The sequence below is a fragment of the Hypomesus nipponensis genome, chromosome 15, assembly GCF_054491055.1.
Source record: "Hypomesus nipponensis isolate SF chromosome 15, ASM5449105v1, whole genome shotgun sequence".
NCBI lineage: Eukaryota > Metazoa > Chordata > Actinopteri > Osmeriformes > Osmeridae > Hypomesus > Hypomesus nipponensis.
Window position 1 is genome coordinate 4,008,801 of NC_140375.1, and position 21,200 is coordinate 4,030,000.

At 48.2% G+C, this 21,200-nt stretch overlaps 2 protein-coding genes across 2 annotated transcripts in view; both read right to left on the reverse strand.

Annotated features, from left to right (window-relative positions):
• Positions 1-2,191: 2,191 nt before the first annotated feature.
• On the reverse strand, positions 2,192-3,608 carry kcne4 (potassium voltage-gated channel, Isk-related family, member 4). The gene is made up of 2 exons (XM_084674566.1): positions 3,539-3,608; positions 2,192-3,403 (listed from the first exon to the last, which is right to left on the reverse strand). Exon 2 carries the CDS (start codon positions 3,367-3,369, stop codon positions 2,845-2,847), a length of 525 nt encoding a protein of 174 aa, XP_084530692.1. The 5' UTR covers positions 3,370-3,403; positions 3,539-3,608; the 3' UTR covers positions 2,192-2,844.
• Positions 3,609-4,288: 680 nt separating this feature from the next.
• acsl3a (acyl-CoA synthetase long chain family member 3a) overlaps positions 4,289-21,200 on the reverse strand; it is a 17,182-nt gene continuing 270 nt past the window's right edge. Inside the window, exons 1-14 of the mRNA XM_084674302.1 lie at positions 21,095-21,200; positions 18,763-18,940; positions 16,173-16,282; positions 15,302-15,440; positions 13,524-13,674; positions 12,682-12,805; positions 12,335-12,406; positions 10,526-10,665; positions 10,080-10,252; positions 9,031-9,105; positions 8,321-8,512; positions 7,685-7,799; positions 7,332-7,489; positions 4,289-6,840 (exon numbers count right to left, since the gene is read on the reverse strand). The exon at positions 21,095-21,200 is cut by the window's right edge and continues 270 nt beyond it. Of these exons, the coding sequence (XP_084530428.1) occupies positions 6,683-6,840; positions 7,332-7,489; positions 7,685-7,799; positions 8,321-8,512; positions 9,031-9,105; positions 10,080-10,252; positions 10,526-10,665; positions 12,335-12,406; positions 12,682-12,805; positions 13,524-13,674; positions 15,302-15,440; positions 16,173-16,282; positions 18,763-18,940; positions 21,095-21,200 (1,891 nt within the window). The 3' untranslated portion in view covers positions 4,289-6,682. The remainder of the gene's footprint in view (positions 6,841-7,331; positions 7,490-7,684; positions 7,800-8,320; positions 8,513-9,030; positions 9,106-10,079; positions 10,253-10,525; positions 10,666-12,334; positions 12,407-12,681; positions 12,806-13,523; positions 13,675-15,301; positions 15,441-16,172; positions 16,283-18,762; positions 18,941-21,094) is intronic.

A 21,200-nucleotide genomic window follows, 5' to 3' on the forward strand; every position in this document is an offset into this window, starting at 1 on the left:
GCCCCTGTCAGTCAGGGGCCCTTAGAATCGTCCTAGCCCCCCCCCCCCCCCCCGCCCCCCATAGGGCGCCCCTGCACATGAGTGCCGAGTCTTCAGAGCAAGGATGTTGTTACTGTCGATAATCGCTTCCAGTGAAATTATTATATTAGCCAGTTTTCCCAAAATTAATTTCAAGATTATTTTCGTTTTTGGAGGCATATTTTCAGTTTGCAGATGGTAATGTTGGAAAAGGGATTCCAGCTGAGATCCTGCCAGTGAAAGTGTTGTTAATGCAATGAGTAGCTAAATGCTTAAAAATATCACTAGAAGGGAAAAACTTCAGGGGAAGTTAAAGTCACATAGGTTTAGACCAATTTTACACAGGATTGCCCAATTTCTTCCTTTTCCCGCAATTGTTTCAACTATGTGAGGCTGCCACAGACTATCACCATCCCCTCTTGCAGGGTATGAGAAGAAGCTCATGGAAATGACAAGAGAACACTGTGTCATTATACACTCTTATTATTTTAGAAGTGTAAATGAGCAGCAACGAATGTAAACTGTTTAATTTCATAAATAAGAAGTATGCATACTTATTTTAATCACCCAACTATGACTTGTACAATTTAAGTTGAAAAAGCGCACCCATCTGCAACCGACGCAAGAACACCCCCTCAATAGTTTGATCTGTGACCTGTCTTGATTTGGGCGGACCTCAAAGCAGCAATGGCTACAAATTACCCGCTGCTTTCCACAAGGTCGCCATAGAAACGCTCATTAGGCAAAGGGTAGAACAGGATCTGCGCTGTTTGTTGATGAAACGCGAGGATGTCCCTGCTTTCAAACCCAAATTTGATTTATTCACAAACCTCTGAACCATTTATGGAAAATTCCAGTAAGCTGACTTGAATGTCTTTAGTGGTAAGATTAACTATATAATAGTCTTTGGGTACAGTCTTTGGGTATCTTCCTTGACATTTCTTTGCTGGAAAGAATTCAAGGTCAGCCTGACAGTAGAGACAAAGGGGGGAGATAGAAAAAGGCAGACAGTTAGGGAGAGATAAAGAGTAAGAGGGAGGGTTACTGTGAGAAAAGCAGACTGGGAAAATGATAGAGAGAAGGAAATCAAGCGTCCAGAGAAATCCACAGTGCTGGGTCAGAGGAACTCATTTCCAACCTCATTAATTGTTCATATATTAGGCGGGCCATAGCATAAGACATAAGCTCAAATGCCACTGGAGGGTCCTAATGTTAAACATCCTGTCTGCTAATGCTGCACTGCTTCTCAGTCTCTGCCTCATTCCCTCCTATCCTCTCTGTCACTTCTGCTTCTGTGATTCTCTGTCCTTATAGTCTCCTCTCTTGGTTCTTCACACACAAGCGAGCATGCACACACTTGCTTTCTCCTCAGCACAAGTTTCACATGAATAATTTATTCAGAGACACATAGAGCACAGGAAATTCAATTCATGATCCATGCTTTAAAAAACCTGTATGTTAAGCTTTACAGAAAGAGAGAAACAGAGATAAAGAGGAAATGAGGAAGGAAAGATTGAGAGGACAAATGTTAATCTACCTCTCTATCTATTTGGTACAATTGTATTGTATTATATATAGTACAAGGCTGCAAGGTGTGGCTTATGTTCTGTTTGTCAGAAAGATCGGCTTTGTCATTTAGAGGCTCATCAAGAAGACCCCGTACAATGATCTCGACCCAGAAATGTTCCCAGCAGAAATAGCAGAGAAAAACACAAGGATCGAATCTCTATAGGGGAAATGTGTTCTTGTCTAGCCTATGTGAGAATATCCAACAGTAAACTTGAGACTGATAAAACAGTACGCCGTGCGAGGATCAATGAATGTGTCTGACTTAATTGATATGAAATTGATTTTGCAGCACAGTTCATTTTCCCATTTATAGGTTACAGCAGACAAAGTGAACAAAGGATGGCTATTCTTTCAGGCTATTGTTTGACTTGCACTGTGGTGGGGCATACTGTCAACAAGGTGAGCTATGATGCTCCTGGTCAATGACTGTGCTGATAAAAGTGTGTGTGTGGCTGAAAAGGGCTGAGCTATGGTAAAGCTACATGACAAAGCTCACTGGAAGTTCCAATAACCATTTCTGTCTATTCCATACAGACATGCTATTGTACTCCTGGCTAGAGTACTTCAGCTGAATCTTGTGTTGTTACATTCATGCTCAGTGGTATTTGGGTAAAGATAGTTTTAATTGTGGAGGGCACAATTAAAGATGCAACTGTAAGATTGGACACTACATAATTGATCAGCCACCGCATCTACTACTGTAATTAGAATAATATCAAATGTATATAAGTACAACATTTAGCCATTCATTATATAAGAATATGACTATAAACCAATGACAGACAGCAATGAAGTTTCAACAGGCTATGTAACTAGCCTCCAGCTAAATTCTGGTTTCTGGCATCATTACTGGAGTCCATGCAGATGCAGGACTGCCCCCTTCTGGTAAATTCAGATAATGCAAATCCCGATGATCTCTCAGTCATTGTCAAACTTTTTAAACATTTATTATTCTAGAGGAAAATAGTTTTACCAATATTTACAGTACATATTTTGCATCGAGTAAACCTACAGTTATTGTATATCAACAGTGGGCAGTGTATTTTCTAAGTTACAAATTGGCATTATACGTCAATCAATAGAAACAAAACTGCCAGTTTCTTTCAAGTGGGTTCCAGGTATATTTCAATGCTCAAGACTGTTTGACACGAGCAGTCAAGTTCTTCTCCAGCTAAACTTTGTCCAGTCAATTACCACGCTCCGGGTATATGAGGCTGACAGCCATAAAGCCTCCATTTGTTGTTATTAGCTTTACAATTATTTCAGTCCTGCTGAGTCGTCGCTGTTGTCCGAACTTCCTTTCAAAACTTCATCGGGACTCTCCACAGTTCCACTATCAGACTCCTCTTCTATAGCAAAGTGCACGTCGGCAGACGAGCATAGTGAACTGACGCTGCTTTGCTCCATGGAACACAAAGCACAAGCCAGCGGGGACAAGACCTTGCCCTCGTAAACTCCTGGGGAGAAAGGGAGCGATGCCTGTCCTGTGCATAGCCCCGAGATGGCGGGCCAGGTGATGCTGTGCTTTTTCTTTAACGCTCCCCATTCCCGTTTTTCCTCCTCATGCAACAGGCGCCTGAATATATTTGACCTCCTCTTCTCTCGCCTTTTTGAACGAACATAGCCCAGCATTATGCCAAAAAGGAATACACCATAAAAAGACATAACTATCAAAATGTATAGATACGCTTTGCCATCACGTTGGTCGCTTTGGGACACAACATTTGCCGTCTGCAGGAACAGAATGTCAGGTGCAGTGGAATTGTTGGACCTCTCCATCATTAGTGCAGGTTATGAAGAGGACCGCTGGAGTTTCCTATTGGGGAAAATATACAGTGTCGTTAGGCTATGATTTTGACAACTGTAAGGTTTAATCCATTTAGTTAACACGTCCTGTGTCTTTTACGCAACTTCATTGCTGTGTTAGTAAAGGTAGGACCGGGACACCTACCTTTGAAATGATACCATGTGGGCCTTTTGGATCCCTGTGCTCGCTAATGCGCCTCTGATGTTTAGGGGGATTGTGAAGTGCAGGGACTTATATAGCGACCTCAGGATGTCATAAATCACGTGAGGAGCCTCCGTGGTCAAGAGCTGGCGTGGTCGGAAGAGTTTCGGCTCTGTCTTACTGGCTGAGCAAGAAACACAGCACTCGACATAAACGTGGCAAAACCATGCTTACATGTGGACGGTAGCTTCACTAACATCATCCCGTCTCAAACAAAAAGGATGGTTATCCTAAAACCATGGTACCCAAATCTAGATCCACTTTTACAGTGTATCTTTTAACGAAAATGTACCGTGCATGTGGCCCTTTATTTGAACTAACTTCTTATTTAGCGTGTATAAATTAGTGTATGGGGGTTACAATTCAGTTTAGTTATAACTTTATAATAACTAACTATAGGTTCATAGGCCTACTTAATTGAGTTAGTTGACAAAAGTAATCAGTAGTGCGGAACGGAAACAGGGTAATATCGTCACTAGAAATATGAGTGTTGGTGATGGCATACGTTGTTAAATTTGAGGTGTGGTCGAGACTGTGCTTATTTAATAAACCCAGTTGAAACAGTTAGTCATCTTGCAGACTGAACTCCATCACCAGTCTGCCGGAATTCGGTTGATAATCTAATCAATGTTATCATCCTTATTACTGTGGTTAGGACTACTTCACTGACTAAAATAATAACACAGGGCAGGGTTTTTAGACCAAACACAATCTTTACTTAATCATTCAAGGCAAATTACAAATAAATATAGTTGGATGCACTTATAATACAAGGCAGGTCTCCCCACAAATATGGGAAAGGAGCTCCAAAACCAGTCTATGTAATATCTTAAATAGATTCAAAATAGAGATTTTACATTTGCTTTATCCAGTGACCAACATATGTACAGTACAGGACAAAGTAGACCTATTCTGTACTTCAGAAGGCATGTTATTTCAGGGAAAAAGTACCACACATTCTCTCAAGAAACACTATCATTGCTGTGTAGTATCATATGAAACGATTGACGTGGTGGTTAATGTCGAAATCATTAGAAATCACAAAAAGGCAACGTGTCAAATGCGAATGTACAGAACACGGTTTGTGTCAAGGAGAGAGTTTGGATGCCATATATGCTTGGTGTCTTAGATATCTATCGAAGCATAGGGGGAGGCCACACCCAGACACACGTGTTTGCATAAATACACAATTATTACATATACAGACACAGTATGACCGATGACAATCTTTTTCAATAAGGTTGGATGTAAAGACGCTACACAACCACACAAAACATCTAAAAAATGTGATCATCCACCATACACAAGTGAATACCTCGTTCTTAAATCTAAAAAAGGGGCCTTGTTTGGACTCAAACGTCTTATCAAACGTCATATATTGCAGTGTTCGGTTTTATGGTAATAACAGGAGCTGACTATCCAGCACAGTATCTGTAAGTGTGCACATACAGAATCCTAAAAGAGTTTACAAACATGTCCTATACTGCAAATATGTACTAACCACACCCTAAACTACACCCTTAAAGCGGGCACAGGTTTAGAAACAATCCTAAACATATCATTTGTACGTATTTTTCTAAGGTGTTAAAATGGCAGTATTTCACTGTGAGAGGGGTTTCTGGTTTGTTTTGACTAAAATGTAGCCCTGACAGTTCTAGCGCTTGTAGGATCTAAAGGGCTGACACAGTATGAGGAAGATCTCATATGAATAAAAGCCAAAAGATTTTGTGTGGAAATCCCTAAAAAGAAACTGATGATTCAAAACAAATTGAACAAAAAAAACTAAAAACAAAACAAATGCTAATAGTTTCCTGTCCTGCAGGAAGTATGCCTAGTCGCCAGGAAGGCAGTACACTAGATATATAAGCCAATAGAAATCCCTGGATTTGGGATTAAAATCTGGACATCACAAGTGGATGCTACTGGTTTTAGGACATGGCTAGAGAATCAGCCAATTAGAGCCCTGGACAGCTATTATATAAAAAAAAAAACTCAAGAAACCGTAACGGGAGAAAATAACGACTACAGGAGAAATATGGAAAACAAAACAAAAAAACAAGCAAACCGATGTTGTAATCTATCAAACTACTTCCTGTTGTGCTTTGTTTAGGGCTAACACAGCATCCTGTCTCATATCTGAAATGTTTCCGGTGAAATGGGCTAGGCAAAGACAGGCAGGGATAAATCAACCGTATCTTTCCAAACTCTTTTCAGACAGACATATCTACTTACTATTATTTGGAGAGAAAGTACCATCTAGATAGGTAAAGGTAAGGTATCAACAGATACGACATTGCAACAACGGCCTCCTTTTTTCTGGTACAGTAATGAAGCTCGAGTGAAAGTTCAGACCTCTACATGCTTCGGCCCGTTATTTCTCATACTATCACATTCACACCTCTCTCAAACGCTTACTCATATTTTCCTTGCTGTGGGTTATGCCTGGGCTGTCAACTGGGATATCAGCTGGTCACATCTACCCAATAGCACATCGACACACCTTCACCGCTGGCCAATCGTCTTGCTGCCGTCTCGTTAAATAGGTTTCTCACTCTGCCTTCGGTCCGTTCATGTGCTGTTGCGCGCGCCCCTCCACCTCCCCAACGCCACCTTTCTTCATAGACTCACCAGCTCCACCTTCCCTTCAGCAGAGTCATCAGCCATTACCACCAGTGTCTGGACTCTAAGGGGGGTTATCTTGCTGTTGCTAAGGGCAGAGGCCCCTCGATCACCAAATCTCCCCATAGTGTCTTACCGCCAAACCCAGTCTAATCACCACATATTGCTTGTTGAATAATCAATTCTATCTTCTTCCTTCACTGTCCTCTCCTGATTGAAATAGTTCCCACTCATTCAGTATTTTCTTTTTTTGGTCTCAGGAGAACAAAACAGATTCAAGTAATGATGGTTTTACAGGGTTGTCTTTTCAGGGATAGGCAGATGGAGGGGGGGGGGTCTTTGAGGCAGGTGCTGGCTCTGTGCTTGGACAAACATTTGACTCGGGTGTCACACACATGGACACATGAACCTACGTAAAACACACACACACACAAACACACACACACACAGACACTCTTCCTCTCCACGCTATTTCCCGCCATACATCCTCTCGATGTCGCTCAGGTAGTGCGTCTTCAGCTCCTTGCGTTTGAGCTTGAAGGCGTCCGTCACCAGGCCCGTCTCTGGGGTCCAGGGCTCGGGGCTCAGACTGATCTTCCGCGGGATCTCGAAGCGCTCCAGCTGAGCTGCGAAAACCAAACGGCACAGGAAGAGGAAACGCATCATCGGCAGCTCTGGAATAAGGAAGAGTGCGACACGTGCTCTATCTAATCTAACTATTAGATTCGCTGGAACAAGGAACCACGGAACGGTCAGAGGAGTCATGAGCGTGTGCGGAACAACGGCTGACCCGAGTCTATCCAAGGAATCTTCCACCGACGTGGTTATGCCCATGTCAATATCTACATTTAGTCATTGAGCAGACGCTCTTATCCAGAGCGACTTACAGTTAGTACAGGGACATTTCCCAGAGGCAAGTAGGGTGAAGTGCCTTGCCCAAGGACACAATGTCATTTGCCACAGCAGGGAATCAATCTGGCAACCTTCTGATTACTAGCCCAATTCCCTAACCGCTCAGCCACCTGACTCCCTACATCTGTTCTACCCATCTTTAAAACCCCCCTCTGAGTCCCACCTCACCTCAGCCCAGGTGATTGTAACCTAGGAGATGTCTGACCTGCGAGGGCAGCCTCGGTGATGACCGTCAGCACCACCTCCTCCATAGCCAGGTTTTCACACAGCTCCTCGAACGAGCCCCGGATACGGTACTGCTCCGCCAGCGCCAGCAGCTGCTTCTGATTGGGCACCACGAAGCCAATCACGTACGTCTCGTCGCTGCAGGGGAGGGTCGAGGAGCGCAGTTCACATCGTTACTTTACTGAGACCCTGTCTCATCACTGGCAACGTTCTCGCGCACAAACAAAAGGGCATGGGCAAACACAGGACGCTGGTGATAAAGTAGAGGCTGTGTTGTGGGGAAACTGATGGGATTATTGGATACTCATACTCCACACACACACACACACACACCTGTTGGCGTAGGCACAGATGTTATCGACGAGAGGGCAGTTCTTCAACATGGCTTCCACCTTGCCCAGTGACACATACTCTCCTGCCTGCAGCTTCACCAGGTCCTTCTTACGGTCTGGAGTAAACAGAGACACACTGGATGAGTGTGTGTGTGTGTGTGTGTGTGTGAGACACCCACAAGGCAGAGACTGGAACAGCGGCACATTTTCCACTGCATTGCTATATCTGGGCAGACAGAGATAAAAGAGAAGGTTTTCTGGCCGACCACAATACACAAACTGGAGAGGAATTCTGGGAAGTGGTTATGAAATTGTGATTCTGACAAGCTAGACTAAATGATGGCGGGTAAGAGAGCAGAGTTGATGAGGATGTGGGAGAGCTGAGGGCACAATGTTGAGGGCAGCTGCGTCAGTTCTCAGACACTTGAGGGAGGAGCTCTGAAATAACGGCTAGTTTACTGTGTAGTTTGTGTGAGAAGTCAAGGCTTTCCCTGGAACTAAGTCAAGGCTTTCCCTGGAACTAGTCTCAGGGTAAGGTTGGAGAGATAATACTCTGAGGTCTCCAGCAAAAAAAAGAAGAGAGTTCCCCCAAGCGTTTTGCACGTCTCCTCGTGGAGCGCGACTGCGGCCTCCTCACCGATGATCTTGAGGCAGCCGTCGGGCTGGAACTCTCCAATGTCCCCGGTGCAGAACCACCGCTGACCCTCCCCGTCCACGAAGAAGTCCTCTTGGGTCTTTGCCTCGTTTTTGTAGTAGCCCATGGTTACGTTGGGCCCGCCAATCAGGATCTCTCCTCGGGGATGGGGCGTGTCCGTGCTGCTGTACCCACCTGGAGAAGAGGGCCAGTATAAAACCCAGTGGAGAGTCAGTCGGAATCGAAAATCACATCAAGGACAGATATCATCTGCAGTCGTTCTGTGGGAGGGAACAAGAATAGACTCAACTCGATTGGCTGACAAGATAGCCACAGAGAAATGATAGAGCGTGTGATGGATTAGAAAAGAAAAACTGAGTGAAGAGAACACGGAGGAGGGAGAGAGGTTCATCCCTACAAGGCTCTGGGGGCGGGGGGACTCTTCTGGATCTTTCCCCTCATACAGCATGTCCATCATTCATGTGAGCGAGAGCATGTGTGGGGATACCGGGGGATGGATTGATAAACACAGCGACATTGTTTTCATAAGTGTGTGTGTGTGTGTGTGTGTGTGAGTGAGTGAGTGAGATAGAGAGAGAGACAGAGAGATGTTGAGAGAATGTGGGTGGCTGGTTGGGGTGTGAGGGCACATAGCTTGGTTGTACGTTGTAAGTGTACGTTGTCTTTGGTGTGTGTGTGTGTGGCCTACTCACCCTCCATCCAGTCCTTCAGCCTGATCTCAGAACACACCAGCGGGCCTCCCACTCTGCCAGTGCTGTAGTCCCACACTGCAACACACACACACACACACACACACACACATACAATCACAAGATGCCAGGGGCCGTCACCCACACATCAAAGCAGCTCACCATCACAAGAGTCACCCGCATCCCGCCAGAGAAACCCCTGGTTACCGCGGCAACCTGACCTCACTTATCCCCTCACTATGGCAACGCTGCTGGACCCATCTCAAAGCAGGGACTCAACGAGAAAGCTAAGGATGTTCTGTTGGTCCAGCTGCTGACAGCTGTGTGCAACGGGCCACCGTGCAGACAGAACTGTTTAGGAAAATGACTAGGATTATATCCATTCTTGCATAACACCAAATATGGCCTCATTTCTCGATACATTGTTTGGATAGTGAATAAGATTCATGTTCTATTCATCCTCTTCTCCTCTCTCCCCACTCCCCTCAGTCACTCCATCGTAAGGCCGGCAGGAAAAAAGTCTAGCTGCAACTATGGCAAGGATTTTCAAAGTATGATAGCCATCACAACCATTTAATGCATTATAGTTTAATACATTTCAGAATATGATCTCAGTTCAATGTTCAAAATGGTCTGGTAAATTGGAAAGTTTAATTCAGTCATGATTACTTTCAGTTTAAGTAGTTGGTGCTCGGCCAGCACCAAACAGAGGTATTCAGACAGTGACCAGTCTGAGGAAATGATTGCCTGTAAAATGCTATTAGAACATTCCAAGATGCCAAGCAGTGCTCTTTGTTTCTCCCTTGTTTACCCCCCCCCCCACCTCTTGACCTCTCCCTCCCTTAGTCTTTCAATCTAACTCTCTCTTCCTCCCTCCCACCTCTTCGTTCTCTCCCTTACCAATTTGTTCTTCCTTCCTTCCGTCCTTCCTGTTCCCCTCTTCCACTGTTGACCTCTTCCTCCCAGCCTTTCAATCTAACCCTCTGTTCCTCCCCTCCGTTCTCTCTCTCCCTCCTTTACTCCCCACCCTCCCTCCCTCCCTCCCCCCTTACTCTCGCTGATGGTTCCGGCGCCGCAGGTCTCCGTCAGCCCGTAGCCCTGGCCCACGGGGCAGCAGAAACACACGTTCATGAAGCGCTGAGTGGCGGCCGAGAGCGGTGCCCCGCCCGAAAGCAGCACCCGCGTGCGGCCCCCCAGCAGAGCACGCACCTTCCTGAACACCAGGCTGGGGGGTGGGAGAGGGTTATTAATCTGCTATGGGAAAAAATGTGTTTACACCATAGGCGGATTAACTGTGCTTAAATAGCCCGTTTGTTTGTGCACAAGGGTGAGTGTGAGAGAGACACTGTATGTGTGTGTGTATGTGTGTGTGCGCGCACGCGTGTCCATGCTCACAAATCGAGAAGTTGTGAAGGATTAATGAGGAGTTTGCATAAGGATGAATTTGTGTTCATAAGCATGTAGATACATGTGTGTGTGTGTGTGTGTGTGTTCCTACTTGTCACACAGCGGCGTGCTGTAGCCTTTGGCCAGCTGCTCCAGCTTGTAGTTGTAGGCCAGGATGAAGAGGGTCCGCTGGAGACAGCTCATCTCCTCCACCTTGGTCATCACATTCTTATAGATACGATCCATGATCTCCTGCAGGAGGGAGGCAGGAGGGGACAGAGACAGAGAGAGACAAAGAGAGAGACAGAGACAGAGACATAGACAGACAGAGACAGAGACAGAGACAGAGAGAGAGAGAGAGAGAGAGAGAGAGAGAGAGAGAGAGAGAGAGAGAGAGAGAGAGAGAGAGAGAGAGAGAGAGAAGAAAGAGAGATAAGGGAGATAAGAGAGAGTACAGAAAACAGGGAGAAAGAGTGAGAGAGGAAGAGGGCAGGACAAAGACATGAAAAGAGAATGGGTGAAAGAGTGAAAGGAAGAGATAGGAGAGAGGTGAAGTAACCTGTCCAATACCAAATTTCACTGTGTGGGATTGGTAAATCCAAAACATATGGCAAGTTACCATTGCATAACAGTGTTAGCCCATGCACCCAGACAAACACAAATTCTCCAGAATCATTGATAGACTCTGGGAGGGGTAGTCCAATGCTGCCGGCATGGAAAATAAGTGATCTCATTCCCACAGAGATTGATCAAAAGATAGACAAAAGAAACCAAACAGGAAAAAGTGGTGGTGAGGATCGGAGGAGAGGGAGAGTTGGAGCAACAGAATAAGAAGTAAGGGTTTCAATATAAAAGTGTGCTAATCAAGTGTTTCAGCTTGTCCAGATTTTCCGTTGAGGGCGATCAAGCTGGCATCGTGTGCTAGTCGTGACCCCAGTGACCCCTGTGTGTGTGTGTGTGTGTGTGTGTGTGTGTGTGTGAGTGAGCTGAGTGATGTCTGGTTCCTAGTGACACTAGGGTTGTGGAGAGAGAGACTTTGTTCCAAACCGCACTCCAACCAAGAACACTTCATTATTGAACCGATCACTGTGTTCTTAAAACCGGGGTCCAAGTCTCAATAGGGTAAAGGGCACAAACAACAAACAATAAATAGCAGCTGGTGTGTGTGTTTGATACACTACTGAGAAAGGAAGCAGACGTGGGACTCATGCAGCCTGTTGACAATGTCAAAGAAAGCTACACACTCACTTCATGTGTGTGTGTATGTGTGTATGTCATGGGGAAAACCACACAGGGCTTTCTCACGTTCTGTTTCCAGCTGTGAATGGTTCCAGACACTGGAGCCCTCTGACCCCTGGACTCATGACCCTGGGAGGGAGAGAGGGGGTCCTCATGGGGGAAGAGATGATGGGGGGGCGCTCTTCTCACAGAGAGAGAGAGAGAAAGAGAGAGAGAGATAAAGGCTTTCTCACTGACCCGTGGCTTTCACACAGGGGAGGGAGGGGCGAGGGAGGGGGGACATGGGGGAGTGAGTCATATTAAAAGGCATGGGCTTGTGTGGGCCGGCCGGCGCCACGCTGAAATGCAGAGCTCGAGTGAGTGGACGCCTTAATGGTGTTTGTCAGTGTTGCCCCAGTCCAACACTGGAGCTGGGTTTGATGGAACCCAGTCGAACAGGAGTCCATTAGGGAAGACAGTGAGATGGCACAGGCCAGGACAATACGTCACACACAATACGACAACACCACACGCACGTCTCTGAAAGACTTGTTGAGGTCTCTGTTACACATCGTGCTGGGTATTCCGGACACAGTTTCAGGTGTCAGGAAACGAACGTGCATGAAATGGAAATTCGACACTTTGAAATGTTCCCAATTTCCCGTCTAAACGATGCGTTTGTTGGGTGGGGGTGGTGTCTTACCGGAACAGCGGCCATGAGGGTGGGCTGTAACATGCTGGTGTCTCCTTTGGTGCCTCTTTTGATCTTGGTCGACTGGTGGGAGAGAGAGAGGCCGGACAGAGTACAACAGTCAGATGTGCACATAGTCCTGTTTGTACATTGGGTCTTGACACCAGGACTCCACAGAAACAGCCACAGAGAGCTGTTCATTTTGGAACTGACTGTCAGTCTGTCAGTCTGTCAGTCTGTCAGTCTGTCAGCTGTAGACATCATTTTTGTGAGACGTGTATGCGTGTTTAGTCCTACGGTCATTCCAGTGATGTGTGTGTGAGTGAGTGTGTGTGTGTGTGTGTTTGTGTGTGTCTGACCTGGTCTGCCAGAGTCTGGGGGGAGGAGTAACCGATACGACAGCCGTGCGCCACACACACCAGCTCGGCGCTCAGCTCCAGGACGTGGGCCAGTGGAAGGTACCCAATGTAGGTGTCCTCCTCCCTGCCAGGACACAGAACACACAGGCATGGTGAGCATGCTCCTTCATACAGCGTGGGGCTGGAGGGTGGAGCGCAAGGCAAATGTTGGGAATTTTCCTGGCGGGAAGATGCCTGTGGTAAATCAGGGAGAAATGTTTTGTTAAGATTGTAAAAAGGAATGGGAGATATATTTGCAGGGACATGGGACCGTGTGTGACGTGCGAGATATCCAACTGTAGAAACGGGAACATTTCAGGGAGAGAGATCCCATTACCAGTTGTTGTTTACGTCCCGGAACATTTACGCCAGGACTGAACAAACAAAGAACGGCCATCATTTTCATTGCGAGTCTAATCAAGATGGCAGTGAGTGTTTCTTTCCCTCCGTTCCTCTTTCCGTTCCCCCCCCCCCCTCCCCGTCAAGATATGGGAGTTGAAGGAACCAAAACAAATCCGCTGCGAGGACCAATGAGATGGTGCCGAGCTGTTGCTAGGAAGAACTTGGATCCCGCCTGCGTCAGTCTGCACGTGCTCAGTTGATGCCTAGGCCCCTGCTGTGAGGTGTCACAGACATCAACATGTGACTTTAACCCTGCCACTGTACCGTGCATTATACCGTCAAGGCATCAACCAAAACAACAAAACACAACAAGACCAAGTACTTGTTTGACTTTTTAAATACTTTGATGTGCAAAATATATCCAAATATTTGTGACTTCCTTTAGGGTTAGGGACACCTACCCCAGGTTGGGTATCCTCGCTGCCATGCCTGTGATGCTGGCGAGGATGTTGCTATGGGAGATCATGACGCCCTTGGGGATGCCTGTGGAGCCACTGGTGTACATGATGACGGCGATGTCCGAGGGGAGGGGCTTTGTCCGACCTCGGGCCACTGGACAGGTACACACACACACACAGACAGACACACACAGACAGACACAATCATTGTTAGACTGCATCCATGTCCTGGGAATGGAAGGAGAGGATGCAGAGAAGAGCCTGTACTGGGGGCTGTGGGGGTGTGGTGGAACAGAGGGCACAACACTGTCTGGTGAAGGTCAGCAGGCTGAAGCCATGGAAAAAGAGCCAGCTACATATTCAACAAGCCCAGCAGCCTTCAGTAACCTCCTTCCACAGCTGGGCACTTACACATGGGGAGAGTCTGAGAGCAGGGAGGTACTGCCAAAAACGCCATCAACGTTCCCCCTCGCTCTGTCTCCATTTCTCCCTCCTCCTCTTTTCCTTTTGTCCTCTCTCTGTCTCTCTCTCCCCCCCCCCCACATCTCTGTGCTCTAGATTTTGACAGTGGAAAAGCTTGGCTGATGACTGATGGGAGGGTCCCACTTTCAGCTGGCTTTGAAGCACGTTAGTCCAACTCGCTCACGGCTCTGCGATATGCATGGGTTCCCAATGGTGGGAAAGTAAGTGCTGGAACATGTCTCACACCATACACAGAAGAATATGGAACACTGTGAAGGTTCTTAAAATATATATGCAGAGAACTGAACGATATTGTGTTGGTTCTCGTGTGAGAAAGTCATGAACTTATGTGTGATTGTGCCGGGGCATGAGTGTTGCGTAGAACATATTCAGGACACTCACAGCGAGGCCTGGAACACAGACGGCAGCCCAAACGGAGCACGCGCGGGGGGCCAAGGAGGGCCGAGGGAGAGATAAGATGGGGAGAAACGCGGTACTGGGAAGAGACGAGCGGAACTATACCCGAGGGGAGGGCTCATGGCCTGACGTGGACTCAGACACACACGCACGCACACACTCAGACACGCACGCACGCACGCACACACACGCACTCAGACAGACGAGGGGAGGGCTCTGTAATGCGAGCTGATGTCATGTGAAGTTAAGTTGCGTCTGCGTAAACATGACCCTCCCCAATCCCAACGGCATATCCGCCCCAGTGTTGTCGCGAAGGAGGACCGGCGCGGGCGCTCGCGCACACACGCAGGCACGCACGCACACACACATCATGTCATGGAACTAAGTTGTTTTGGGTGAAAGGGTACCAAGGTCCAGTGACAGCTGGAAAAAGAGCGGCAGGAAAAGAGAGGAAAGAGAAAAAAAAGAGGAGAAGAAGGGCAGTTTAAGAGGCACTAAAGAAGGGGGGGGGGGGTTGTGGAGTAGGAGGGCCTCAATCTTAATCCCCCCCCCCACCAATCTGACCATAACCTGACACAGATGTGATCACTTCCTCATTCACATGACCCTACTGAGCCCCTGGAACAATGACGACCTCCACCAACAACCGATGAGTGTGCTGTATCTAGTCAACAAGCCAGCACAGCCCGACAAGCTTCCCCAAATCAAGACTCGATAAGATGCCTTTACAACTGTTGCATGGCTGAGCAGTTGCACTGGCCATCATTTGAAGGGAAATCACAGTGAATGTGTGAATGACGGGTCAAACAGGTTCTGGGTAAAGGTCTTTTACAGACGCATGCCACAAACACGGCTTTCATGTCACACACAGGGATTGTTTTTTGTTGTTGTTTTTATTTTACCATTCTCTGGCTTGGTGCCATGCTCCTGAACGGCGGCCATATTGTGAACACTGATGCCTCGTGGGTAGCCAGGCCACTTGGTGGGCGTGTCATCCACGACAATGATGTGCCTGAGCCTGGGGACCTCCAGCAGAATGGCCTGACCGGAAAACAAGAGAAAGAAAGAAAGAAAGAGAGAGAGAGAGAGAGAGAAGGAGATACAGAGAGAGAAAGGAAGAGAGAGAGAGATACAGAAAGAGAGAGAGAGGGAGAGAGAGAGAGAAAGAGAGAGAGAGAGAGGGAGAGAGATAGGGAGATACAGAGAGAGAGAGAGGGAGAAAGAGAGAGAAAGAGAGAGAGAGAGAGAGAGAGAAAGAGAGGGAGAGAGAGATAGGGAGATACAGAGAGAGAGAGAGAGAAAGAGAGAGAGAGAGAGAGAGAGAGAGAGAGAGAGAGAGAGAGAGAGGGAGATACAGAGAGAGAGAGAGAGACACATGTAAACAGTCCAGAGAGCTTATCGTTGTCCACGGGAGGTTGAAGTCAACATAACTCCCGTTACACATCAATATTTATCACAAGTGACTCGGCGGAAGTGAGGGAGAGGCATCCAATGGCTGATTGTGCGCGTGCATGCGTGTGTGTGTGCTTGTGTGTGTGCTTGTGTGTGTGTACGTCCTCCTCCCATGCTCTCCATCCACACGTCTTCCTTGCACCCCTCCTCTCCTCTCCCCTCCCCCCCCCATGCTCTCCATCCACACGTCTTCCTCGCAGTCCTCCTTTCCGTTAACAACCGTTTTGGTTCCCTTGCTTCCAATGATTTCAAACGGAATCCTCTTGACAAAAGGATTGTTGGAAGGAAAAGTCAGTGTGTGTGTGTGTGTGTGGTCCATACCTTCAGTCGGGTCTCCAGCAGCTCCCTGCTGATGATAATGTGTGTGACCTCTGTCTCATTGAGCCCGTGAGCAATGGCCGGACCACCCAGAGTGGAGTACAGGGTGACCACTGCATCCGAAACAAACACACACACACACACACACACAGTTTTGAAATGTATATTCACATAACAAGGCCATTTGTAATGTCTGATTCCAATCTGTTCTAAGTGATATACACCAAAACATCCAAATGACTGGCCTAAATTGTGCTTCACAAATCTGCCATCTAAAAGATACCAATGTCACATGACGTTTCCTTTTTGATTGAGGTCACAAATAAAAGAACCCCCTGAGGTAAGGTTGTTTTCATCCTGCTGCTATGACGACGTCAGCAACACCAACAGAGTGTTGTGTGACCCTGTGTGTTTAGCTCTGGGACAGGGCTTAGCCAGGCAGAGCTAAATTCAATTAGTGTCAGACTGGTAAGCCTGGGTATCAGACCGATATGCATGTGTGTGTGTGTGTGTGTGTGTCTGCATGTGTGTGTGTGTGTGTGTGTGTCTGCCTGTGTGTGTCTGCCTGTGTGTGTGTCTGCCTGTGTGTGTGTGTCTGCCTGTGTGTGTGTGTGTCTGCCTGTGTGTGTGTGTCTGCCTGTGTGTGTGTGTGCCTGTGTGTGTGTGTCTGCCTGTGTCTGCCTGTGTGTGTGTGTGTGTCTGCCTGTGTGTGTGTGTGTGTCTGCCTGTGTGTGTGTGTGTGTGTCTGCCTGTGTGTGTGTGTCTGCCTGTGTGTGTGTGTCTGCCTGTGTGTGTGTGTGTGTGTCTGCCTGTGTGTGTGTGTCTGCCTGTGTGTGTGTGTCTGTAATTGTGTTCCAAGCAGTGGGACCTTTCCCAGAGCCTTCCTGTCCACATATTTTGAATGTTTCCCAGGAATCCATTGTGCAGACCACACAATCTGCCTCTCAAAAACAACATTTGGTTTGTTGCCCCTTCCTGGAATCCTACGTAAGTGCAGAGGAGCTGTTAGCAAAGATCCAGGCGTCTACATTTTTTTGAACTGTCAGTTTCTGGGATGCAAAAATTATCCAACTACCCGAGAGTGTGTGTGTGCATGTATGCGTGTTTGTTTGTGTGTGACGTGTACATGTGGGAGGGAACTCTTGAGTGTGTGTGTGTGTGTGTGTGTGTGTATGTAGACTCAAATACAGCACACACTGAGATGTGTGTGCGTGCGTGTGTGTGCATGGTCCTCGGCGCGCCGCGCGGACAGTAGCAGCGGGGCTGTGAGGAGGTTAGAGCAGAAGCCAACAGGGGTCACCTCACCCTGGCCAGAATCCACACACACACACACACACACACACAACCTCTGACAAAACACAAGAGGGGGTGGGGTGGGGGAAGAGAGAGAGAGAGAGAGAGAGAGAGAGAGAGAGAGAGAGAGAGAGAGAGAGAGGAGAAGTTCGAGCGAGGTCGCTGGAACCGGGGGTGAGCCCGGAGCGTTTTGGGACCGGGTCCAGTGACATCATTCCTTTGCGTCATGGCGTCGGAGACATCCTGCAGGGTGAGGACACGGGGCGTGACACCTCGGCGTGAGAGCCAAACACTCATCCACACGCACGTACGCACGCACACAGGGCTCATTTCCCCCCTTGCAGGTTTAGAAACGGATCCAGTATCGTCCAGTATCACTAGGGGATGAGTAGTTACTCCTGTGCCGGGTGCTGGGTGGTTTGGGGTAGCAGACATACAAGGCCACAAAAAAGTGGGAGAGAGACGAAAGAAGAGAGAACAGGGAGAAGCGGCCCAATATAAGTATCGAAGAGGAATGGAGGGAGGGAGGCTCTACGTGAGCGTCTGATGTTGACAGAAGCGTCAGGGGGTTAGCCAAAGGCCTTGTGTATATATACAACCTCTCTCACAGTGTGTGTGTGTGTGCATGTGTGTGTGTGTGTGTGTGTGCGTGTGTGTGCGTGTGCGAATGAGTACGTGAGCGATGCTCAGCATGGATGCATTATGTGCCCATGAAAACATGCCTTCGTCAACCATGGACATGCACGTGCGCACAGACTTTGTGCCGTAGCGGACGGGCCGCGAGTGCAACAGAGGTGACAGGTGACTTCTGTTGTCGTGTACAGCGTGCACGCTGGGTTCATGCGAGCATGGCTGCATGTTCAATGGCCCGTGCGAGCGCGTCCATGAACAGTGTGTAGGAATGCGTGCGCGCATATGTATAGTATTCTGTGTGTGTGTGTGTGTCTGTGTGTGTTTACAGCCAGGCTTAGCTGTGATGGGACACTGACGGTGTGCACGTCTGCATGCGGAGGAGAGGGGACTCCACAGGCGTCAGACTGCCAGGAGGAGGGGACAGGAGAAGGGGACAGGAGGAGGGGACAGGGGCGAAGGGGACAGGGGCGAGGGGAAGCGGGACACTTACATAACAGCAGAAAGAGCAGAGCGGGACAAACTGACCTTCTTGCTCAGCTGGGCTCTGCATATTTCTAAAAGCTGCCTCAATTCCTACGTCTCCCCCGCGTGTATGTGCATGTGAGCACACACTCACCACAGTATGTGTGTGTGTGTGTGTGCGTATGTGTGTCCTACTCCTACTCACGGGGGAAGTTGTACATGAAGCAAGCCTGGGCTGCGATGAACCACTGCGCCCTGGTCTCACAGAAGATGGCGATGTTGTTGTGGGGCTTCTGTCCCAGCGCGGCCAGGCCACAGCCAAAGCTGGAGGCTGCTCTGTGGGTCTGCTCATAGGACAGCCAGCGGTACTCCCCCAGGACTACCTGCAGGGGGGAGGCAGAGGGGGGAGGGAGGCAGAGGGGGGAGGGAGGCAGAGGGGGGAGGGAGGCAGAGGGGGGAGGGAGGCAGAGCGGGGAGGGAGGCAGAGGGGGGAGGCAGAGCGGGGAGGGAGGCAGAGGCGGGAGGGAGGCAGAGGGGGGAGGGAGGCAGAGGGGGGAGGGAGGCAGAGCGGGGAGGGAGGCAGAGGGGGGAGGGAGGCAGAGGGGGGAGGGAGGCAGAGCGGGGAGGGAGGCAGAGGGGGGAGGGAGGCAGAGGGGGGAGGCAGAGCGGGGAGGGAGGCAGAGGCAGAGGGGGGAGGGAGGCAGAGGGGGGAGGGAGGCAGAGCGGGGAGGGAGGCAGAGGGGGGAGGCAGAGGGGGAGGGAGGCAGAGGGGGGAGGTAGGGAGAGGGGGGAGGGAGGCAGAGGGGGGAGGCAGAGGATATGGAGGGAAAGAGATGCTGTGATAAGGAATTGAGAGACCAACAAGATCAGGTGCAATTGTGTGAATTAAGGACATTTGGGTGGGGGGGGGGGGGTGGTAGTTTTGAGAGCGATGGAGATAGTTAGTCATGTGTTTGTGCAGCCTTGAGGACCTACTGTTAAAGTTTGCTGGTATTTCATAAAATTGACTTAAGCCTCTAGCATGATGATGCATGATCTCTTCTGAGTTAACTCACACACACACACACAGTATCTGTGATGGAACAGTGTCCTCTACTGGTGCGTTGTTGCTATTGCAAGAAAGAGGCTGTGATCATATAGCCTGGCATTGTCAGACCGAACAGCAGCAAATGCATATTATTCTGGAACCTCTTAGATCCAATTTCCATTTCCTAGGGGCATTATCGACGGGCGCCGACCAAAATGCCTCTGGACACAATTGGATAGCAACCGAACAGAGCAACAACATGTCATCTTGGATGTTGACAACAATGTCTCAACGGGGCTCCTCTCTGACCGTCAGTAACCGTATTAAACCAGCCCCATATTCCATGTGCTGTGATTGGCCTGGTACTTCTCATGCCGGAGGGAAATCAGTTTGAATGGGAGGCTGGCCAGACCAAACCCTCACCCCAGCTCAGTTGTTTTGTTGTCGAACCTGGCTAAAAAATAATGTTTTTTTTTTTTTTACAGAATCTTGTTCGGGAACACCAATTTGTTTTAAGCAAATCTGAGAAACTAGCAGCCCATTTTTGTTTTTCCTCGTGTCAAAGAAGGCACAGACTTAATACTGAACCAGGAGCACAGCCTGTCACACCAGACCAGCAGGAAGTTCCACAAGGCAGAACATATCTCGCTTCTGGTGCACCTCTGAACACTTTAGATAGAAACTAACCGGAAGCCGTTAAACAGCTTTGATGCTTGGTTTCCTTGATAATAGGTCTATGGGCTAGACCCATCTGCCTGAGCAAATAAACCGGAACCTGATTCCCAGGCTAGTGGACATATGATATACAAACACAAAGAAAAAGGGATTTTCTTTCAGTTTTTTGCAGCCCCATGACGTATAGTCAAGGATGATGACAAAATATGTTTTGTGTAACATGTGTTTCAACAGAAGTGTAAGTAGATTTACGAGATTAACATGGTGAGATTAGCAAGGTAAATAGGGTGTTGTCAAAAGTGCTGCAAGTCAATGATGACTACAATTTAGAAATACACCTGCTAAATTGCGACAGAGAGGTACACAGTCCATGTGAAGACTTTTGTAAGAATGTGCTTATTAAAGTCTGTAGAAAACAATGATCCTTTCCGTGTACTTAAAACATCAGATGGACTATGTCCTCTTCTTAGTGTACAGTAGAGCACTATGAATCCCTGTGGGGATATTACACTGTTAACTGTTCACAAACAAAAACGTTGTGTATTTGTGATCCACATACAAATTCCACCATTGACTTGCGATACCTGTGAACACCTCAACTCATCCCTCCTCATCAGTTCCCTCCCTCCATCCCCCTTCTCTTCCCATCACTCCATCTTTCTCTCCTCCCCTCCTTTAACAGCTTGCCTCTGGCCTTCCTCCAGCACTACTTTCTGGTGTTACAATCCCAGGACTCCCATCACGACATTCCCCCACGCTTTGCCATCAAGTCCCTCGGCATCTCTCATTCCCCTTTCTCCATCCCTCCATTCCCCCTCCTCCTCCCCCTCCTCACCTTCTTGAACACCTTGCCGTTGACTTGCCTCTCGTCCTCCTCCTTAACGAGCTCCCTGGTGCCCAGCAGGTCTCTCTTGGGGAACCTCTTGGCCGCATCCTCAAAC